Source organism: Malaclemys terrapin, chromosome 1, assembly GCF_027887155.1.
Source record: "Malaclemys terrapin pileata isolate rMalTer1 chromosome 1, rMalTer1.hap1, whole genome shotgun sequence".
NCBI classification, from domain to species: Eukaryota; Metazoa; Chordata; order Testudines; family Emydidae; genus Malaclemys; species Malaclemys terrapin.
Window position 1 is genome coordinate 322,270,807 of NC_071505.1, and position 21,884 is coordinate 322,292,690.

Genomic DNA, 21,884 nt, shown 5'->3' on the forward strand with positions numbered 1-21,884 from the left:
TTTTTTTAGAAGAACTGATATCGCTTTCGGAAATGCAACTATTTTTTGCCATTGCAGGTTTCAAAATCAGCTTTGATCTGGGAATTCTATATGTATTAACATTCACTCATACCCGGCAAGAACTAGTGCATATTGAACTATGCTGGTGGATAACTCATAAGTCACTTGTTACAAAAAAACAGGAGTTTTGGGTGCTTTGTAAACTCTCAGATGATTGTAGTTTACATTAGGATTCTTGCATATCTAATAAGTTACACAGGCTTGCATTGCCTTATTTATTTTTAAATTTCATTATCTTCTGCTCTTGCTTTTCCACCTTTCCCCAAATAACTTTCCCCATTGCCCAGAAACATATTTAGTGTATTTATGCACACGCAAGACACGCAGTCTCTGTATTCATATTAGGATGCCTCCCCTCAACAGTGCAAAGTCAATGCAAGAACTCAACTTTTTTGCCTGAAGGAATACTATCGTGACCTGGTGACATAATGGTTATTACTGAATCTGAATATGGCCTGAAATAACAGCAATTGAACGTCCTTTATCTTAGTGCATCAGCATCCACATCTAATACTTTACCTTTGAAAAATGTGCAGTTGAGAATATTGAAAATAAAATTCTAAAGCACCTAACTTAGTAGACTATGTTGAACAAAATCAATAGCAGAAAGTATTTGCAGCAGCAAATATACTTCAGTGACTGCAATGACTTAACAGCAGCTGTAATTGCAGAATTATGTGATCAAATGTCAAAAGGAACACAGACTGCGCATTATTAGAATTATAACTTACTTTGACAATCTGATCCTATCAGGTTCGAATCCAATTTTATCATCTCAGGTTAACTTAAGATCTTATGGTATTAAGTTTTCACATGAGATGTGATTTAAGTAGCACCTGAAGATGCTGCAGTTATTGTGACAATTATCTAATGCATTTGAGAGAAACAGACGTGTTGCTCTAAATTATTTATAATGATATATGAAAAATGGTTTTGAAGTAAAAATGATTTATTTACTGAATTCTAACCTGCCACATAATACGGAATAATCCTTAAACAACAAAAATAATAATAGACTGGGATTTAGTTAACAAATCAGAGATGGAAGAACAGGAGTGTTTTGAATACCTGGCAGGAATAAATATTGAATAAAAACAAGAGAGAGAATAGGTATTTCAATTAAATATAATGTCTGGCTGATTGGCAAGTGCTTTCAGGGTGTTATTCTTTAGCCAAATTAATGTTCAATATAAACTGGAATATTTCAAACTCTGTTAAAGACTTTTTGAATCAATGTTTGACATTTATCATTACTTATATTTTAAATGTTTTTTAATCTCCTTAGTTTCATATGTATCTGAACAGAGAATTGGTGAGGCAAACAGTTAAGACTACTTCCTTAATTGTGTTCAAATTTGCTTCAGAGCACTTATAATGAAATGGTATAATCCGCGTCAATTGTCAGCATTAAAAAGTTGGAAATGACCATGGTGTCTAATGTCCCAGTCTTGTAGTTTACTGTGTCCAATTGATCCCATTATCTGTGTATATGCTCATCAAATATGTGAGCACAGGGATTCCTTCTACATGGAGTTCACTGCAGGATCAGGGACTCCACTGTGCAATATTATGCCAAATATTGGCTTTTTAATTGTGACTTTCATATAAGTTGCAAAGCTGAAGATACAATGCTTACATCAGAGATTCTTGTTTCTAATTATTGATTTCCAAAGAGTGCTCTGAACTTTGTGTTTACTAACTGTTTATAATCTTTATAGTAAAAACAAATATAAAAATCAAAGTGAAGTTTTGCATTTAAGAAAATTAAAGTTAAATAACTAGATTATATTTACAACAGAGCAGTGATTCTCAACCAGGAATACACGTACCCTTTGGGGTACAAAGAGGTCTTCCAGGGAGTACATCAGCTCATCTAGATATTTGCCTAGTTTTACAACAAGCTACATAAAAAACACTAGTGAAATCGATACAAGCTAAAATTTCTTACAATGACTTGTTTATACTGTTCTATATAATATATCAGTGGTTCTCAAACTGTGGGTGAGTTTGTTCTCAAACTGTGGGTCGCCGGAGCCGGTGTTAAACTTGCTGGGACCAAGGCAGGAAGTCGATGCCCGTGCCTCACCTAGCAGGCCCAAAGCCAAAGCCTACGTTTTTAAGTGAGGTGAAACCTGGGGTACGCAAGACAAATCAGACTCCCGAAAGGAGTACAGTCATCTGGAAAGGTTGAGAACCACTGCGATAGAGGACTACTCTTGAAATCACTGGAGTACAAACATTACTTTCTAAACACTGACAATGTGTTATATAGGACACAAAAATAAAAGTCCATTTTTCTAAAAGAGTTTACAATCTGTACTGGGAAATCCAGGATGGGAAAGACTATCTATATTGTTTACACACACACACACACACACACTATTCTCCCACCTCCTCCCCTTGATATACATATACAAACATATTCTGGTCTACTGCACCCAAAACAATTTTATCCAGGGCACATAATCAACCTATCTTATTTTACTACTATTATTGCAAACTGACTTCTTGCAGGTATCATGGAATAAAAGTTTTCGGGGATATCTGAATGAGAAGACAGTGGCATGGTGAATTAGCATAGGGCAAAAGGGAAAGCACTGAAAAAGGCAGAGAGCTAGCAGTACCAGGAAGAAATGAATGGGATATCAAGGTTAGGGGCATTTTTGTGGAGTTGTGCAAGGATTTGTAATTCCAGAACATAGGGCCTGATCCTATTTATGAAAAATGTGATACAAGAGCTAGATATTATTATTATCCTGAAGCTAGAAGTACAACTTGTATAAAGAAGCATTTGTCACATAAAGGATCCAGCCAATAATATTTAGACTGTTTCAGCTTTGGTTATTGTAGATGAAGGCAGATAAATAAAAATACTTTGAAAAAAAAATCAATTTCTGGAAACTGGGAAGTTGAAAGAAGATAAAGCTAGGGGAAGATGAAAGATCAATTGTGGATAACATAATATCAAATTACAGGAATCCCCAGATGGAAAGATTAAACGATTATTGAGTATAAAGCAACACAATTTGTTTACTTTAAAAGATAATACTAAGTTAAAGCCAAGGGAAAAAAGCTCAAAGGAATACTGTTGCAGGCAAAAACAGAATCATTAGTGCATATCAATATAACACACATCATTTTAGAAAGAAAAATCAACTCCATAATTTGTTTCCAGATACAGAACATGGTAAGAGTTTGAGAATTTCACAGCCCAGAATCACCAAACAATGCTGCAGTTATCAGCCCTTTCAATGCAGTTTGCTAGATCAATTATTTCCCAAGCAGATTTTTCTCTCTGAAGCTGTAAAAATTAGGATATTCTTTTGTGAATGGATAAGTAACTAACTCTTCCATTCTTCCTTACAAATTAAAAGCAAACCTGAGAAACTTTAAGATTAATGGCAAGTGGGCAATACTTGTTCAACTTTGTATTAAGCAATTATAATCTTAATAAATAGGCTGATAACATTGACATGGTTTGTTCATTTTTCTTTGCAGTAATTTTGCTTCTATATTTCCAATTTCAACTTGTCAGGAATTCTTAAAACAGTAACACAAGTTTTTGGTTTTCTTACCTGAAAGACACCCAGAGAGTGACAGAAACAGAACCAGTCTCCATGACGACCACATCATTGGTCACAAAGGTCTTGAATCCCTGTTTGTGTGATTGTTAGCAGCTTTGACGTTTCTTCATTAAAGCTCAATCTAAGGACATAGAAGACAAAGTCTTTGTTAGGAGAAGTAAAAACATATCGCAAAAATATGATAGGCTATTCAAAAAAATTCCCTAGATCCTAGTGCAATCCCAAGAGCTCTTTATGTAAAGTGGGAGGTGACATTTTGAAAGGGAGGTATTTTGAGAGATTCTCAAGAAAAATACAGTGTAGCACAGTACCTACCTATGTTAAGAGCTAAATTGTGAATGCCACTCTGTAGCTGCACTGGAGATTAAGGAGCCCTAGTTCTTCACTCCAAAGGCAGAGGTGTGTCAGGGTCCTACATTCCTGTTCCTCCTGGAGCCCAGAATTATAAGTGCACACTGCACATTTCATCAGCAGGTGTAACAAATGCAGCTGAATATTTTCCCCCAGTGTCCTTGAAGCAATCTCTTGGTATTTTCTAGAGGTGGGTGAAATAGTTGCAAAGAACAACTAGTTCACCAAATTCAACCACTTCCACTGCTTGCAAATTGTGCCAAAATAGGTTGCAATCTCCACTAATTTTTCACTGTTTGAAATCTCGTGGTGGATGTTTAATACAACCACCATTTATAGAAAATAACTCTTTTTATTTACCTTATCCACCCAAGCTGACACCCATCCCATTGTTTTGTCTATCGCACCCAATTGTTCAGTCTTGTCTAATACTTAGTTTGGGAGATTTTTAGGGAAGAAACTCTTCTTGCTTACAGGTCCGATCTCTGACTATGGTTCCTAGATACTACTGTAACAATTACAACTATATTAACAGATTGCAACCTACAGATTGTTCACTGTATTGCTTCAGGTAGTCATCATCCACAATTCAAATGTCCAGTTGTTTTGACTAGGGCCACATAGCTATATTTCTGTTCTATGATTGGATGAGCTTTCCCTGGCTATTCTGCCATAATTGCGTACAGCTGGACTATGACAGGCCCTTATGCAAGTGAACTCAACGAACCTTCCACTCTTGAAGTGCATGGGCCCCCATCAGCACCTGCCACCAGAGCAGTCCCAGAATGCAGCATTCTGTACTGTGCACTGGGACATTTAGGGAGGGAATGTGAATCACTTCCCTAACTCCCTCAGACTCAATGTGGTTTGCTTACAACCCTTAATTGGAACCATTAGCTAAGTGGCACAGTTTAGCACATCAACATTTCCCTTGTGGTGACCTCACTCATTCATTAGAATAATCACAGAAAGTGGATGCTGAAGGGGTGCAACACAGTTGAAGCAAAATCATTTAAATGCTTTGAAGAATGTACAAGAATCTTTCTGCCAAATCATCCCCTTTAAAATGCACTCTGAACATCTCTACTTGTGAGCTATGTCGCCAATCTCCCCTCTTCTCTGCATGCACAAACACACACGCACACACACACACACACACACTGCATGAGCAAGGAAAGGCTGCATTTATTTATATACTAGAAAAGTTATTCTTGAAACACTCTAAAGGTGTAACTTGTCAGCTCTCATTTATATAGCAGGCCAGGTGCAGCACTCAACACAAATAAAGATTCCCAATTTGGGATTGTTCTTCCTTTCAGGTATCTTAGATTGGGCATACTTAATATGAGGTGTACATGTTAATATATGCTTCTCTGAAATAGAACATAGCTGCAGCTCATCTAAACCTCCACAGGGAACCCTCCTCAATTAATTATTAATGCCAGCTGCCTTTGTTTTTCACTTCTGTGATAATCTGTGTTTCAGTCAGTATGTTCCCTAGGTAGGGTGAGTTATCTCTTTCAGCATCCTCTGCTGGCCAGACCTATGGGAAATAAATATTTTCATTAATATTTAACTTTTTTTTTTCCTTATGGCCATTTCTGTTAAAACTTGTAGAATACATCATTCCTTTTTTCTGCAATGCTATCCCCATTTTTATAAGACACAAAGCAGAAATTGTAAGTAAAATTCTGGTGATTTTTCTGTTGCAAGAAGAGGGGAAAAAGTGTTTCCAGGACTAAAGGGAAGTGTGAGACTATCTCAAAACTACTTCTGAAATGATAGTGACATTACTAACAAAAGAAGCAGTTGAACTCTAAATCGTACTATGAACAATATTAATTCCTGGTTTGTTGTTAGCTCAAAAATTCCTCAAAAACCTGAGGCATATTTTCATTTGGAAAAACTAAGAAAATAAGTTTTGGTTCAGTAGAGCAGTAGCTGTATAAAATTCTATGGCCCATGTTATACAGTTGGTGAGACCCCTAGATGATTTAATGGTCCCTTCTGGGCTAGAAGTCTATGAAACTATGAAAATAAATAACTGCTGTTAAAAATGAAAAAAATGTTTTGAAAAAATGTGTCCCTGTTTCTCAAAGAATTTTAAAATTGGATTTTTCTAAAAAAAGCTCTGTAGCTGCTCAGAAAACATGATGAATTTTTCATGAACATGTCATCGAAGTTCAATGGAGCTATGACAGTTTGCACCAGCTGCAGATCTGCCCCAAAGATTTTTTTTGGCTCCAAACTGAAAATACTTAGCTGTGACCTACTTATCCCAAACCTACCAAAAGAAAACAAAAATTCAAATTCCAGCAAACAAACTTAATAAAGGAAAAACAGGTTGTGACACCAATGGAGTGGCTCTGTAATCATTTGTGAATTCTGTATGTTGACCTGGTTACTGGGATGCTTACTGTATGCAATAGAGGGTTTCCGGGGGGGCGAAAACAAGAAAGATGGGAAACAATATCTCACAATAAGCCATTCCTCAGTAAACACTTAAGGGTGTTAAGAGTCAATGACTGAACTTTTAGCTTTGAAGATTCTACCCTTTTGACAAGCAGGGTCAAAGCCCAGTAACTGACAAGGGCAAAGGAATTCTGCCTGAATTAGAAGGTATTCTCACTCTCTCTGAAGAGAGGAGGAAATTGCTTGGGGAAACCAGACAGAGCACTCACTGGGGTGTCTGAAGAAGTTAAGCCTGCTTAGACTGTCATCAGGGGATGGTAAGATAGGTGTTTAAAAATCTTTTTTCTCTAAATGTTTTGTTCCTACTATTAAGATAAAGAATACTTCGGGTTTAAGAAGGCAGTCTGATCACTGCACATCACTGGTCGCAGACTGCTGAAGGGAAGAACCACAGGTGCTGCCTCCAGTCAGACCTGTGGACAATGGATCCACAGCATACTGTAGGCCAGAGCCTGGTCTAAGAGAGGGAGATATGAAGAATTCTACTCTATGGTGCTTGTTGTAAATATTTAGAGCCACTATTCAGGGTGATCGCAAGGGGCCATAGAGCAAGGAAGTAAGGGTCTGTGTAAACAGCATATAAAGACAGTCTGCCATGCCTCACAACCACGGTGGGCTGGATCTCTAATAATCTCTACACACTCCAGGGGAGAAAAGGCACGATGCCTAACACCTGAGGGGAGTGCACTCAGAAGTTATGTCCACACAACAAGCTAGGGGTGGGATTCCCCTTCTTGTGTACGCTAGCATGACCAGATAGCAAGAGTGAAAAATTGGGACACTTTTTCTTTTTTTGGGCGGGGGGAGGGGTATAGTTGACTATATAAGACAAAGCCCCTAATATTGGGACATCTGGTCATCCTAGTGTACAGATGCTCACACTAGCTATCATCAAGCTACAAGTATAAGTATAAATAGTAGCCTAGCAGTGGTAGCACGGACAGCTGCAGACGCGTGGCTTAGCTTTGCTGGGTATGTACCCACAAGTTTCAAGTGGGTTTCTACTCAGCACAACTAAGCTATGACTCTGCTGCCACTACCCAGCCTACCATGGCTAAACTGCAATTTATACCTATGCTGGCTCGATGAGAGCTAGCGCAAGTCTGAGTACATGAGCAATCACGCCTCCACTCTTATAGTAAACATAGCTAGGGAGATCAGGAGGAGGGAAGAGATGCAGCTAGCCTTGCAACTGGGACACAGCTCAAAATTAATTTTGATTTATATAAATGGGTTAAGGTTTTCAAAAGTTATTATTGTTTTGGGATGTCTCAGTTGTGAGGTACCCACATGGAGACACCTTAAAAAGACCGGGTTTTAGAAAGTGCTAAACATCTGCCCTCTGAAAATTAAGTCTTTCAAGCGGGGCACCCCAAAAACCGAGGCAACAATCATTACTTTTGAAAATCTTGGGCATGAGCTATTTTTATAAAAACTGTTGATTTGAGAAATCTAACTTGACTTGGGCAGTATAACAACTTAGACATCTGACTGCACTACTGTCTAAAGTAGAGTGGGAGAATTTTCCAAGCCATTAATACCAGAGTCACTCAGACTTTCTGAAACATGAAAGATGTAGACACCAGAGACTTGGTGTCCAATATATATATTGGACACACACATATTGGGTATTTCTTTGTCATGTCATATTTTCTTAGGTGGTATAAAAATAATCCTACAGTATAACCTTGATTTTATAACACCAATATTATGAACCACCAGTTATACAAACCATTTTTCCTGAGAAGGGGGGAAAAATCACAAAGTGATGTCTGTAAAGACCAAGTCACCAACCCTTCACATTCCAATGCTTTTCATCTGCTGGAAATCACTTTGCAGTGGTTAGATAGGCAAGAAGAAAGCAATGCACTGTATATACTGTAATTTTGAGATGTATGATTTTATAAACTTTTCTATTTTATGAACACCTTGGTCCCCAGTTAGTTCATAAAATAGAGATTCTACTGTATTTCTTACCCCCCCTTCCTTGTTTGTTTAGAGGTTTTGTGAAAATTTGAGTTAATTTTTCATCTCTAAACCTGGATCAATGTTCTTCTTAGAAATACAAGCATTACACTACTGTAGTCTCACATTTCCCCTCTGACTTCTTTAACCTTTCCCTAACAGCTCTCTTGGCACTTTACAATGCTTTCTCAGACTCTGCCAATGTTGAATGCTTGTCCTGCCTGCCCAACTGCTGCTTCAGCCTTTTATACTTTCCTTGGCTTTTCCAGATACTTTCTAAATATGGATTATGCTGGGCATCTGGACAAAGGAGCACATGTCAGAATAATGGAGATGCAGGACCTATAGGGATTACTTTGCAGTATTTTGCATATTGCCACTTTCTACTTCCTAGTGTAACTGGACAAATGGAGGACAAGAAAAGAGGGCTTGTCATTGTCCCAGTACAGCACCGAGCTTGATAGCAGTGCTTTCCAAGAACAACGATAGAAAACTAGATAATAAAGACATATGGGAATATGGGGCTAGATTCTAGATTCTCACTTCATGTCAATAGAGTTGCTGCAGGGGTGACATACTGGTTCCATTAAAGTCAAATGGGATCTGTACCAATACAGCTGAGATCAAAATCTGGCCCAAGGAAAATAAGTGTTTGAAGCTTCCACAAGAGACAAATAGAATTAAGCCTATAAAGAAGATGATCTTTATTTTTTGTCTTAACAAATGAGACTGCTGAAACATGTACAGCCTTCAGGGTATGAATGGTTAATGGATATTCCTATCTCAAGGGCATGGCATAAGGTGTGTATTCCTAAAACTAAATTGGGGGCGGGGGAAAGAGACAAACATTTATACAAGCAATAAGAAGCTACTCTGGTTTGAAAACTACACAGCCTTCTTTCCAGGACAGTTTTGTTTATCCCTAAGATGCATGCTTCTATCAGAGACTTCAGGCTCCTGACCTCTGCTGCGAACACCCTACATAAATATTTAAATTTTCCCATAAGAAACGTGATATGGAATCACTCACTGGCTGGGGTGGCAAGAATACAGTTTCTTTAAGAACAGCCCTGCCAGGCAAATGCTGCTTAAAATTATTTTAAATATCACTTTATCCGAATCCCTCTTTCCCCCCCAAATCACGTAGATCTGCATATAAATTTGAACCCTGAGACTTGAAATTCGGTCTGTTTGGGATAGGTTCATCAGCTTGACTGGTAAAGCAGTGCATTGGAAGCCATGAGGGCATCCCAAGGATATTAAATACTATAGATTTCTTTTGCATAATGTGATTGAAATAAGCTCTGAGGTCATTTTGTTACTTATTAAAAGGATAGATGGTGTCTCTATTATATATATTCTGATCTCTTACCGTGGATATGCAGATTCATGAACAGTTTGTTAGATAAGGACAAGACGAATTTTGCCTGCCGGCAATTTTTAGAAACTAGTCATCTAAAATTAAAATGGAGCAAATAATTTGCCACTAGTAATTTATCCAGCAAATCTAGTTTTTTTTTTTTTCTGTTCATAGACCATCCAAAAGCAGTTTGCAATTTTCTTGTGTTTGGGGGTGGTCGTGCGGGGGACGACTTGCATAATATCCAAATAATTATTTAGCAATTTGTTTTAATTCCATGGATTGATTGTGGACAGTTCATTCAAGGTATTCAGCACCCAGTATGCCCTATTGAAGCTAGTAGGTATGGGTGCATAATCTCGTTTCTGTTTCTGAACTGGATGGGTGCCTAAATACTTCAAGTTTCAATACTCATGCAGTACTGCAAAGCCAAGCGCTCAAAAGTCCTGAGTTATATTCCTTAAAATACTGATTTTACTGATAAATCTGGAGTGCATTATATTTGCTTTCTGGGTTTTGAGCTTTTAGGGATCAAACTTTCCAGTTTCTCTTCTATCCATGAAGATTAGATTTTTTAAAAAGATACTTGACTAAACCAGTTATACTGATGCAATCCTTAGTATAGACACTGCTATACTGCTATAAAGGTGCCTTATTGTGACATAGTTTCTCTCTCTTCCTGAATGGGAATACGCTATACCAGTACAAGCACTTTTATAACAATATATCATAGAATTATTGAATATCGGGGTTGGAAGGGACCTCAGGAGGTCATCTAGTCCAACCCCCTGCTCAAAGCAGGACCAATTCCCAATGAAATCATCCCAACCAGGGCTTTGTCAAGCCTGACTTTAAAAACCTCTAAGGAAGGAGATTCCACCACCTCCCTAGGTAACCCATTCCAGTGCTTCACCACCCTCCTAGTGAAAACGTTTTTCCTAATATCCAACCTAAACCTCCCCCACTGCAACTTGAGACCATTACTCCTTGTTCTGTTATCTGCTACCACTGAGAACAGTCTAGATCCATCCTCTTTGGAAACCCCTTTCAGGTAGTTGAAAGCAGCTATCAAATCCCCTCTCATTCTCTTCTGCAGACTAAACAATCCCAGTTCCCTCAGCCTCTCCTCAGAAGTCATGTGCTCCAGCCCCCTAATCATTTTTGTTGCCCTCCACTGGACTCCTTCCAATTTTTCCACAACCTTCTTGTAGTGTGGGGCCCAAAACTGGACACAGTACTCCAGATGAGGCCTCACCAATGTCGAATAGAGGGGAATGATCACGTCCCTCGATCTGCTGGCAATGCCCAAAATGCCATTAGCCTTCTTGGCAACAAGGGCACACTGTTGACTCATATCCAGGGCCGGCTCTAGGCACCAGCAAAACAAGCTGGTGCTTGGGGCAGCACATTTTTAGGGGCGGCATGGCCGGCGCCAGAATGCCGCCCCTAAAAATGTGCCCCGGCCGCCCTACCTCACCTCCGCTGCTGCTGCCATGGTGTGCGAAACAGCTGATTCGCGCGCCGCTACTCACCCTCCCTCCCAGGCTCTCAAACCTGGGGGGGGAGATCCCGAGCGGCCACGGCGCGGCGCCGCTTCTCCCCCTCCCTCCCTCCCTCCTAGGCTTGACAGCCTGGGGGGAGGAGGCAGGGCTGGGGATTTGGGGAAGGGGCGGAGTTGAGGAGGGGCCAGGGGCGGGGTAATTAAATAAGTGGGGGGGCAGCCAAAATTGTTTTTGCTTTGGGCGGCAAAAATCCTAGAGCCAGCCCTGCTCATATCCAGCTTCTTGTCCTCTGTAACTGCTAGGTCCTTTTCTGCAGAACTGCTGCCTAGTCATTCAATCCCTAGTCTGTAGCAGTACATGGGATTCTTCCGTCCTAAGTGCAGTCCTCTGCACTTGTCCTTGTTGAACCTCATCAGATTTCTTTTTGCCCAATCCTGTAATTTGTCTAGGTCCCGCTGTATCCTAGCCCTACTCTCCAGTGTATCTACCACTCCTCCCAATTTAGCGTTATCTGCAAACTTGCCGAGGGTGCAGTCCACACCATCCTCCAGATCATTAATGCACATATTGAACAAAAACGGCCCCAGGACCAACCCTGGGGGCACTCCACTTGATACCGCTGCCAACTAGACATGGAGCCATTGATCACTACCGGTTGAGCCCGACGATCTAGCCAGTTTTCTATCCACCTTATAGTCCATTCATCCAGCCCATACTCCTTTAACTTGCTGGCAAGAATGCTAAGAATATCTAAGGCAGTTGCACCACTAACTATACTAGTATAGTTAAAACAGTACAACTTGTGTGACTTTAGATAAGTCCTTACACAATATAGATATTGTGCGGAAAAAAGGGTGTGTGTGAACCAAGAATTAACTGCTCTACATTCTTATCTTGTGCCAGTAACATTAGTCACAGGGGACATACAAGTCACTGCTACTTCAGGCAGCAATAAATTCTGCTTTATATAGAATTCTATGCACAAAGCAAAAGAGTCATGTTCAGAAAGACAGTGGGACTCCATGTTGCTGTGCTGAAGGGACTTCGAGAAGAGCATAGAAACAGAAATATGCAGGAAATGAACCTATCTGCATTCAGTGGGAACAAGCAGAAGGCAGTCCATCCCGCAGTGAGCAAGACACTACATATATATTTTCAGGTAAGATTTCCCCTTTCATGTGAGAAGCCCAGGACACTGGTTTAAAGTACAATTAGTCTGTCTGCTACTAATAATACTCTAACTAATATGGCAAAAATATTAAATCAATAACGGTATTGAAATAAATATCCAAGATTAGACTCCTACAAAAAGGACCATTGCAAGTAGCCTCTAACAAATCTGTCTAAGCTTGGGTATTACAACACAGTCCTTTGGGCACCTGAATGAAACACTCCACTCCTGTGCAATTCTTACTTACATCAGGGATAGAAAGCTAAGAATCGGGCAGCCACAACCAGTTTTCCATGGCCCTCATTTCTTCACTCCATCTGAGACAATCAAGTCCAGCAACTTCAAAACAAAGGAGTGCTAGAGACACCTCCTATGAAATAGCCAAATGTGTTCTTCCAAAAGGATTGTAATGCATATGAGATGGGCTTAAGGTATACTGCAATTCTGGATGGAGATTTTAAACACAGGCTTGTCTCTTGCCAGATCTCTGAGGAGGTATATGTGTAAATTTACTGCTTTGTCTATCTATGTCCAAGGTAATAACAGGAACTATCTGTAGTGTAAATGTAAGTAAGCTATACTGAGTCCCTGTCCCTTTTCCTCTCTTCCAAAGATAAATTAACTCAGGCCAGTCCAAATTCTACTTGCTGTCTTGCATGGCAATATTGTTTACAAGATGGTTTAATTGCAATAAAAATTAAAATGTGATAAAATCATGCCATTAACTTTTGTACAATGAAATGCATCAGCAGAATCTGTTACAGAAAAAAAAAAAAGTGAAATCATACCAAGCAAATGTAAACAGCAGGATATCTTGTAGGATTGATTATTGCCCCATAGGGAGAGCATTTGTTTTCAAGATATAACAACATTTCAACCCATTGCAAAGAAAATTTAATAAAGTACAGGTTTTACCAGATTTATTGCTCCATTGTGTATAAGCCCTTAATTTATTGCTAACATATTATTGAATGTTTCTTCTGCAGTGGAGCCGTTTGTCAGTTTCAATGAGAGAGCAACCAGGAACTTAACTTCCAAAATTCTAATTTAGAAATTATTTCATATGCAGCTGTAATGCAGCTTTCACTGATATTGCTCATGTTCTAATGACTCTTGAACACTGTTTCACAAAGGAAGCAGACCACCCAAAATTACCATTGAAAAGCAGGACAAGGATGTTTCCTGAATACCAATCATGAGTAAAATTTTCCAAAACAGCTAATGACTTAGGAGCCCATGTCCCATTGAATGACTCAATGAAACTTAGACTTTTTGAAAATTTTACCTGGTACCTGTAAATTAACAAAGTCCTGTTTCAATATTTCATCTTTGCCCATATTTGAGTATTAAAGTGTCAAAAGACCTATGAATTGGGATTTGAAGTATCTTCTTTTCTAAATTGTATCTCCTTGGAAAAGCATAGACTTGACCAATATTTTTTGTTAATTTGCTCTTGCCACCTCTTGGTGAAAAGGTAAAACTGAACACGGTTCTTACAAATTAAATTGAGAACAGATCTTATCAGAAAAGTTCAGATAAAACATTGTTTTGTTGGAATTCACCTATTTGCCAAAATCAAAATGTTTTGTGGAGACTGTTTGATTTTATTGAAGTTCAGATCGAACCCAGACAGGCTGTGATCAGAAATCTTAAAACATTTCAAGGTAAGACATTAATAAATAAACTTTCATGGTAGACTTTCACCAAAGCTATTTATTCAACAAAATGTGTATATATTTTGAAGTATTGCAGGCCTGATCCTGCAAACACTTATGCAAGGAAGTAAGTTTATGCATAATGAGGAAAGTTATCAGGATTGCTCAGCATGAGTGAAGTTACCCACCTGTGTAAGTATCTTACCGAGCCTTATGAAAATCAAAGCAGTGTCGTTATTTGGATGTTATGTGTGTGTGTGTATATAAGGTCTGGGAGCCTTAGTCCTGAACCACATCATTGTGCTAGGCACTGTACTAAAATGGAACAAAAACCAGTCCCTGCTCCAATCTAAGTAAAACAAAAATTAGGAACAGATTTTCAGGAGTTCAGCTCCCATTTTGGTACCACTGAGAATGATAAGAGGTGCTGGGGGCAGAGCATTTTTTAAAATCTCACCACTTAAGTTTGGGTACATAAATGAAAGCTGACTTTTGAAAATCTGAAGCCAGATGCATGTGCTAAGCACTTTTTGTAAATCTGTTGTTTAAGGGTTAACATAGTTTTAGTCCAAAGATATTGACATTATCTCTCTAGGTGTATACATGGACTTCCCCCTCACTATTGTAGCCGACAGCCGCACAAGCATTTATGAAATCATCTTCCAACACTCCTTTGAAGTAGGTCATTATTATCATGTTTACAGATGGGAAACTGAAGCACAGAGATTCGGCAACTTCTCCAAACTCACACGAAAAGTCTGTAATAGATCAATAGAACGTTGGTCATTTGAGTCCCAGCAAACTTTCCTAGCAACAAGAAAATCCTTCCTCTCATGCCTAACTCTCTCGATGGGATTTTATTATGTAGGCAGTTTCAGAAAGCAGCTACTTCCTAGCCCGGTCACCTGAGGGACCCCAAGAAGTACCCGAGATCTTAAGGATGACTGTCTACAGCAATTGATGCAATATCTAAAGGCTGCCTCTCTCGCATGAATATCTGTATTGGACTCAATCTGTTTAGAATTAAAAACCTCAGAGAAAAATAAATTCATGTCTGGGATACCAGAAAGGACTAATGAGAACTGAACAGCTGTTTGTGACCCTTTTATTTATTCTTTTAAACTCTATTTAGTAATCCTGAATTGTGCCAGACTAATCACACTGGGAGATTTAATCTTCTATCCATAGGGCAGGTACATCAGGGCAATGATAGGGACAGCTACACCACACTGTTGTGCCAATGTATCTCAGCCATATTCTGTTGGGCCCATCTCCTATGGGGATAATTTGACCTGGCCTGTCTCCTGAGGCAGCCAGCTAGTGCAAATAGGAATGCTGACTTTGATTAATATTTTTTTATAGACTCCTTCTCCACCTGCATATGGAATTATCTATACTAGTGAAAAATCAGTATAGCCTAAGACTTCCACTTAACATAACTGCCAGACTAATAAGATTATGCATTTTAATTACACAAGGCACTATCACTTGGCATTCCATGAGGATATTAAAAAAAGCTTCAGACTATGCATATATCAAGCACATCATACTGAGCACTAATGGGCACACCTCTCTCAATGGACCTGTACATTTGTTTATGTATAAAAAAAAATGATCCCTACCAGACAAATCAACTCTTGGGATAACAGGACATACATATTACCTATCAGTGTGATCAGTGCTGTACATGAAGAGAGATCAAGACAGTTTCTGTCCTGAAGAGATTACAATCTAAGGCCGCAAATCCCATAACTGGATCTATGCAGCCAGCCCCCTACATCCATGTGAAACTCCACTAGAGTTCTAAAGGGGTGCCAGGGTTTGCTCACCTCTGATTACAGTACAGAGGCCTAAAAGACAGACACCTGGAATAACCAATTACTGTATTTCAATTGTATCTCAATTACTTTTGTGGGGCTTGCATGAAGAAGCAAGTATTTCATGAGAATTTCAATAAGGAGAGGATGTAGGCCTGGTGCTATGGGTTTGGGAAGGCATTTTATGCACAGTTGGTTGCATTAAAAGGAGAGAAGACAGACATGGGATACTTAAAGAACTGGTTTATGTATGAACAGGTTGTGGATATATAACCCTTTGGTGAGTGTGTTACATGTCCCCCTCTGAGCCAAACCACAGAGGATAAGAGTGCTACAGTCCCAGCTAGAGTGCTTTAGCTGAAGTTATAACAGCTCACTCTTTTAGTTCTGGAGGTCACTGGTTCAATCCCCAGTGTGTCAGCCAATATGGCTGCTATCACATCTATACAATCTATACAATTACTATCTAGATTAGTAATGAAAGGTCCAGTTTGGATATATCACAGCAAAAAATCATTTTATATGTACAGAGTAGTAAAATGAAATGCAAGCATTGGTCTATTTTAATGAAATGTTTGCTAGAACAAAGATGTAAGGATCTATATTAGCAACAAGGACTTCTATAATTTTCAAATGTCTCTTTCACAATTGCTCTTTCGTATTGTTATTTTACCAAATACGAAACAAAGCAGCCATCAAATTTGTTCATTATGTATGCTTGATTTTTAGAGCTTCATCCCACCTTAGGTGTTTTTTTTTTAAATTTTGATATAATATGACGCCCCACCCTAATATAATTGAATGCACTGGGATTCTTCAGGAGCACAAGGGTCCACCTGCGCTGATGCTGGGGACTATGTTTGCAAATGGGAGGGTTCTAGAAGTAAAAATTAACCATCGCTTCATGCATATGGGTGCATTCTTTGTCACTTGAAATCTTTAAATCAAGATCTGTGGGTAAATGGGAATCTCTTTTAAAATCAACTGGACTTAAGCACTTTTACCCTGGATATCTTACTGAAATACATGCTTTAGTTTTACCACAAATTATTGGGCTCAGTGCAGGAATTACAGTGTAAAATTCCACCCAGGAAAACAAACTAGATCATCATAATAGCTCCTTCTAGCCTTAAAAGACAATCCATGAATTATGAAGAAAAACTTCATTTTCAGTACAGTCTTATCTCAAAAAAGGATAACATTTGTTTACATGTACAGTAAAGTAAAGAATAAATTCTCTTTGGAGATGGATGGCTCCACCATTAAAGCTATATGTTGGCATGTGGAGTTTCAAAATGCATCATAAAGATAAAACTATATTTCAGAAGAAGATACTTAAAATAGTCAATTGTTGTTCTAAAACAGTTATGGAGACTTAAATGTTAGTAATTTTGCCCTTAGCTATCTTCCACTTGAATTACTGCAAAACATTTTAAACTGCCATGCTGAAGGATATTAATGATGCAACAAATTGACTGGTGTTACAGGGATTTATCTATTATTTTTATGAGCATATTTAATTGCACATGTTTCTTACATTAATAATTACAACCAGCACTAAAAATGATATCTAGATGTTTAAGGATGCATTTTTATATTTAGACATATCTCACAATTACTACTTATAATGCAGATAGTTCACTAAGATATAATGCTAGGATATTAAAGTGGATTAGAAGACCCATTATTAAAACAAGAGCTTGTCTGCATAGAAAGGGGGGGAAATAAATAAAGTACTCTAAATGGAATAAGCACCTCTTCAGTTCCTTTCACAAATCTCATTTTATTATAAGCTAAATGTCATAGACATAAAGACATAAGTGGTGGCATGATCCCATCGGGAAGGTTTGTATCTGTTATCGCACTATTTAGCACTACTTTCATGAAGATTTTAAACAAAGACAGGGAATTTCACTAAGGGCTCAAATCACAAGCAAAGACTTTTAAAAAAGGATCTGAGGATGCTTTATTTATTTTTAAAAGAATAATGTGTGAGACATGCCAAATAATGATTGCTTTGACTAGTTGAGCTCAGTTTTGGGCACACACCAATTACAGAGATGTGCTGTGAGGTTACCCCTCTAAGGGCAGTCAGACACTTCATGTTTTCAGTGGCAAATTGAATTTGACATTTAATTTGAAACCCAAGATACCATAATGTAAAACCTTCTGCAATATTAGTGATAAAGCAGCAGGTCAGACATCCTGGGTATCTATTTTTTAATAGGGATCTCAATGTTACCAGTACCGCCGTTATTTTCCATGGGTATTTTACCCTGATTATAAATGGAAAATTACAGTAAATGTTTAAGATCACAATAGTGCAGGTTTGGATCATGTATGAGGTTTCTTTATGTATATGAGAAATCTGCTTCTTTGAAGCTCAGTTGTTTTCTTTATCAGGAAACCCATTTGTTTCCCAGCATGCAGTTCAAGTTACTTTGTCAGAGGCCTAAAATTTACAGAACTGGTTATGAAGGGCTGAGAAAAAGAAAAGGAGGAAAGAAAGAACAGATGCTGACTTTTTTATTTTTGTGAGAAGGGAGTAATTTTAATTGCAGGGGCAAGAGCATTAGAGGATGTGGCCTTGGAAACTTGTTTCTTACATAAGGATTTCTGAATGAGTTTCCAATCTTTTTTTTTTCTTTTACTGTATTTCATTGATCAAGTTATTGGCTTGGGCATATTTTCCCCAAACTAGGGGGGAAGAATGGTGTGTTTACTCCATAGAATGTGTAAAATTGGGATAGAAAATTAAGAATACCATATCCAGCCGCAAGTACAGGGGCTATTTCGGTATAAGGAATGTAATCCCCCAATTTGATATTTGGTCAAGCTATTGTGATTAACATCCCTGTTCTTCCCAGTCCATAGGTAAACATTTCAGCCAAAAGAAAGGGGGATAGATCCTCAACTTGTGTAAATTGTCATAGCTCAACTGAAGTCAGGATCTGACCCAGCAACTCAAACACTATAGTGTTCTCTGTGCATTAGGCAGTTAAAAGTTGCCACATTTCCTGTCAATACTCCATGCAGTTGCTACAACTCCGTCTCTCAGAAAGTAAACTAGAAGGAATGCCTTTGAGGCAGTCTTGTAGGCTGGTTAGATGCTAGAATAGTGGACAGTGACTTGTTTACCTTGTTGTAACCTACAAAAACAGTTATTCTAAAACAAGCCCCTCTTTCACCAAAAATACTGAGCTCTCCAAAGTGAAGCTGGGGCACTGATTCAGAGGCAAGAATGCCATTTACTCAATCAAGTGCACTGCTTTCCACACAGGACTTTAGTAGGGTTGCCAGGGGTCCGGTTTTTAACCTGAAAGTCAGGTCAAAAAAGGGGGACCTAATGGTATCCAGTCAGATGTACTGACCGGACACCCAAAGTCTGGTTACTGTGGGCAAGGGAGGCGGGGAGGTGTCAGGTTATCATTCACGCCAGCCCCTATTTAGCCAGGGCCACCTCCTACCCGAGTTGGGTGTCTGCAGCTCCCAGCCCCAGCCCCGCAGGCAAGTCCCTCCTGACCTGGGGGTGCAGGGTAGTGGGGGGAAGAGGGGAAGAGCAGTGAGTTATGGGGGAAGAGGAGAAGAGGAGTGAAGGGGGGCAGGGCCTTGGGGAAAAGGAGAGGCAGAGGAGGGTCTCGGGGGGAGATATTACACAGTTGGCACCCATAGACCTTAGATGATCCTTGGATCATCAAAGTACTGATAACACCCAATCCCGCTTAGCTTGTGAGTGCCAATGAAATGATAGTTCAGGGTGCATGGGCTGCAAGTTGCATTAAATGGATGAGGATCCTTCTAAAAAACAGATTTCCCTGTATTATACCATTTGACCCTCAAGAACCAAAAGTTGAAAGAACAGTATTTAGAGCAAAGAACACATATTTGTAAGTCTATGACACAGAATTTTCGTTTCTGCTTTATTAAGATGGTTTTCACCTCAGTAAGATTCACATCATCTACATAATGCAAACCACAGACAAAAGTTCAGCAAAATGGGATAAAACATAATGGCAATGTACACAGCTTCCACTGCTACTTGGTTGAAATATTTTCTAATGCGTTAGGTCCAAGTCAGCTAGTTAAAGATAAGCCTGGGGCTGCCAAAGGGTGTATGCAGCACAATTGCAGGAATGACATGTTGTGAATCCTACTAATTAACCCAGGTGAGGTATATCAGGAGAAGCAGACTTTGGATTCAGCCACTTGACTGACAGGGAGTGGAGAATCAAACCCACCATTACCCTCACTTAAAGTGGCTTTTGGAGAGATGCTGTGTTGAGTTTTCATGCCTTCTCTTATCAAAGGCTGCACTTTTCTCTTTGGAGAAATAGCAGTCATTCGGCAGAGTGCCAACTACCAGCTCTGATTGGGGTCTCATTTGCAGTTGTAGGGGGTTGGGTGAGGGGTGTCAGGGAGGAAACCTATTCGCCTCTCTCTTTGACAAATCAGCTGAATCAGAAGTATTTTACAATCCAAGCTCTAACCTGTGGCGATGATCCAGGACAGCAGTACAGCTATCAGACAAAGTGGCCTTTTACAATACCTAATGAAATGCTGTTTCTAGACTAGACGCGATAAATCGACCCCTGCTGGATCGATCGCTGCCCACCGATCCAGCAGGTACTGTAGACATACCCTTAGTTGGTGTAAACATAGTCCTGGAGGAAAGCTTGAATAAGGAGACATGTTATTTCCTGTGCTTTGAACCTGGTTTATAAATCTGAAGTAGTACACGACTTATAACCATTCTGTGCGTAGTTATGGGAGTTAGAATTTTTTAAAAGAATTAATATGCACACCTGTAATTTTAATTGATTTTTTACAAACTGAAACAAGGACAAAAGGACACTAGAAACGCTATAATTGCTAATTCTTCGTAGTTTAATTACATAGCTAAAACAAGTCAGCCTGGCCTATTTCTAATACAACAAATTAAAGGAGATGGTTTATAATTGCAGTTTTTTTTAGTTCAGCATTGAGCCTGTATAGTATATAATCATCCAGCTGGGGGAAATCACAGAAGTCAAACATACAAGAGAATTCAAACTAAATGGGTTGAAAACTTTTTTTTTAAAATCACCATTTACTATTAAAACAACCCAGCAAAATACATATTGTATTTTAAACACCTTCCTTCCGCGATTTAGAGCCTGTGTCCTTGGTTTGTGCACATTTACATTTTCGACTTTTCAAGATTTCAGTGAAAGTTAGCTGATAGAAGGTAGAGAGGGTGAAATCTGAACTTCCCCATACTCTTCCAGGGTCTGGTCCCCGTCTGACAAATACACTTCCTGAGGAGAAGTGTTTTCTAAGAAAAGACTCTTTCATGTGGTGGACAATATAAATCAAGAAACCAGACAAACCCATGCTTACCCAGTATTTATTTCACAGCTCATTGCTAGTGTGAAGAAGGTTACAAAGATAATTATTTAATGCCAACATCCCAGCTGAAAGGTGAAATGAAGCTGTCTCTCTGGAAAAAGTCATTTACATAAAGTGCTCTGAAATGTAAAAGACTTGAAGAATAGAAAAATATTTTTTCTCTAATTTCTTTCAGTTTCAATATCTTACTTGCAACAATAGTAAGTTACAAAAAATCAGATAAGTTTGATTTTTAAGGTGAAAATATCCTTTTAACTGGGTTGAAAGAAATTACAATGTGAATTATACACTGATTTAGAGGCCCAAAGTAATTACATATTACTTATAAGGCACCGTAAATATGCATGGTGAGTTGCAAGAGAGAGATCATGGTATTCTGCCCTGGAGACCTTATATTGTAACAGCATGAGCAGATAAAAGAGATTACAAGATAACTTGGTATAAATCCCAAACTGAGATATTTGAAGTGGTGTATTTTATTCTTTTCCCTGTACTGGAACCGGAATTAACTACGATAGAGTAAAGTATCAAACAATTATACCTGACACTTGTGAATGATAAA

At 38.8% G+C, this 21,884-nt stretch overlaps 1 protein-coding gene across 1 annotated transcript in view; it reads right to left on the minus strand.

Moving 5' to 3' along the window:
* CNTN5 (contactin 5) overlaps positions 1–21,884 on the minus strand; it is a 987,470-nt gene that overhangs the window by 565,106 nt on the left and 400,480 nt on the right. Inside the window, exon 3 of the mRNA XM_054015603.1 lies at positions 3,636–3,765. Within this exon, the coding sequence (XP_053871578.1) occupies positions 3,636–3,693 (58 nt within the window). The 5' untranslated portion in view covers positions 3,694–3,765. The remainder of the gene's footprint in view (positions 1–3,635; positions 3,766–21,884) is intronic.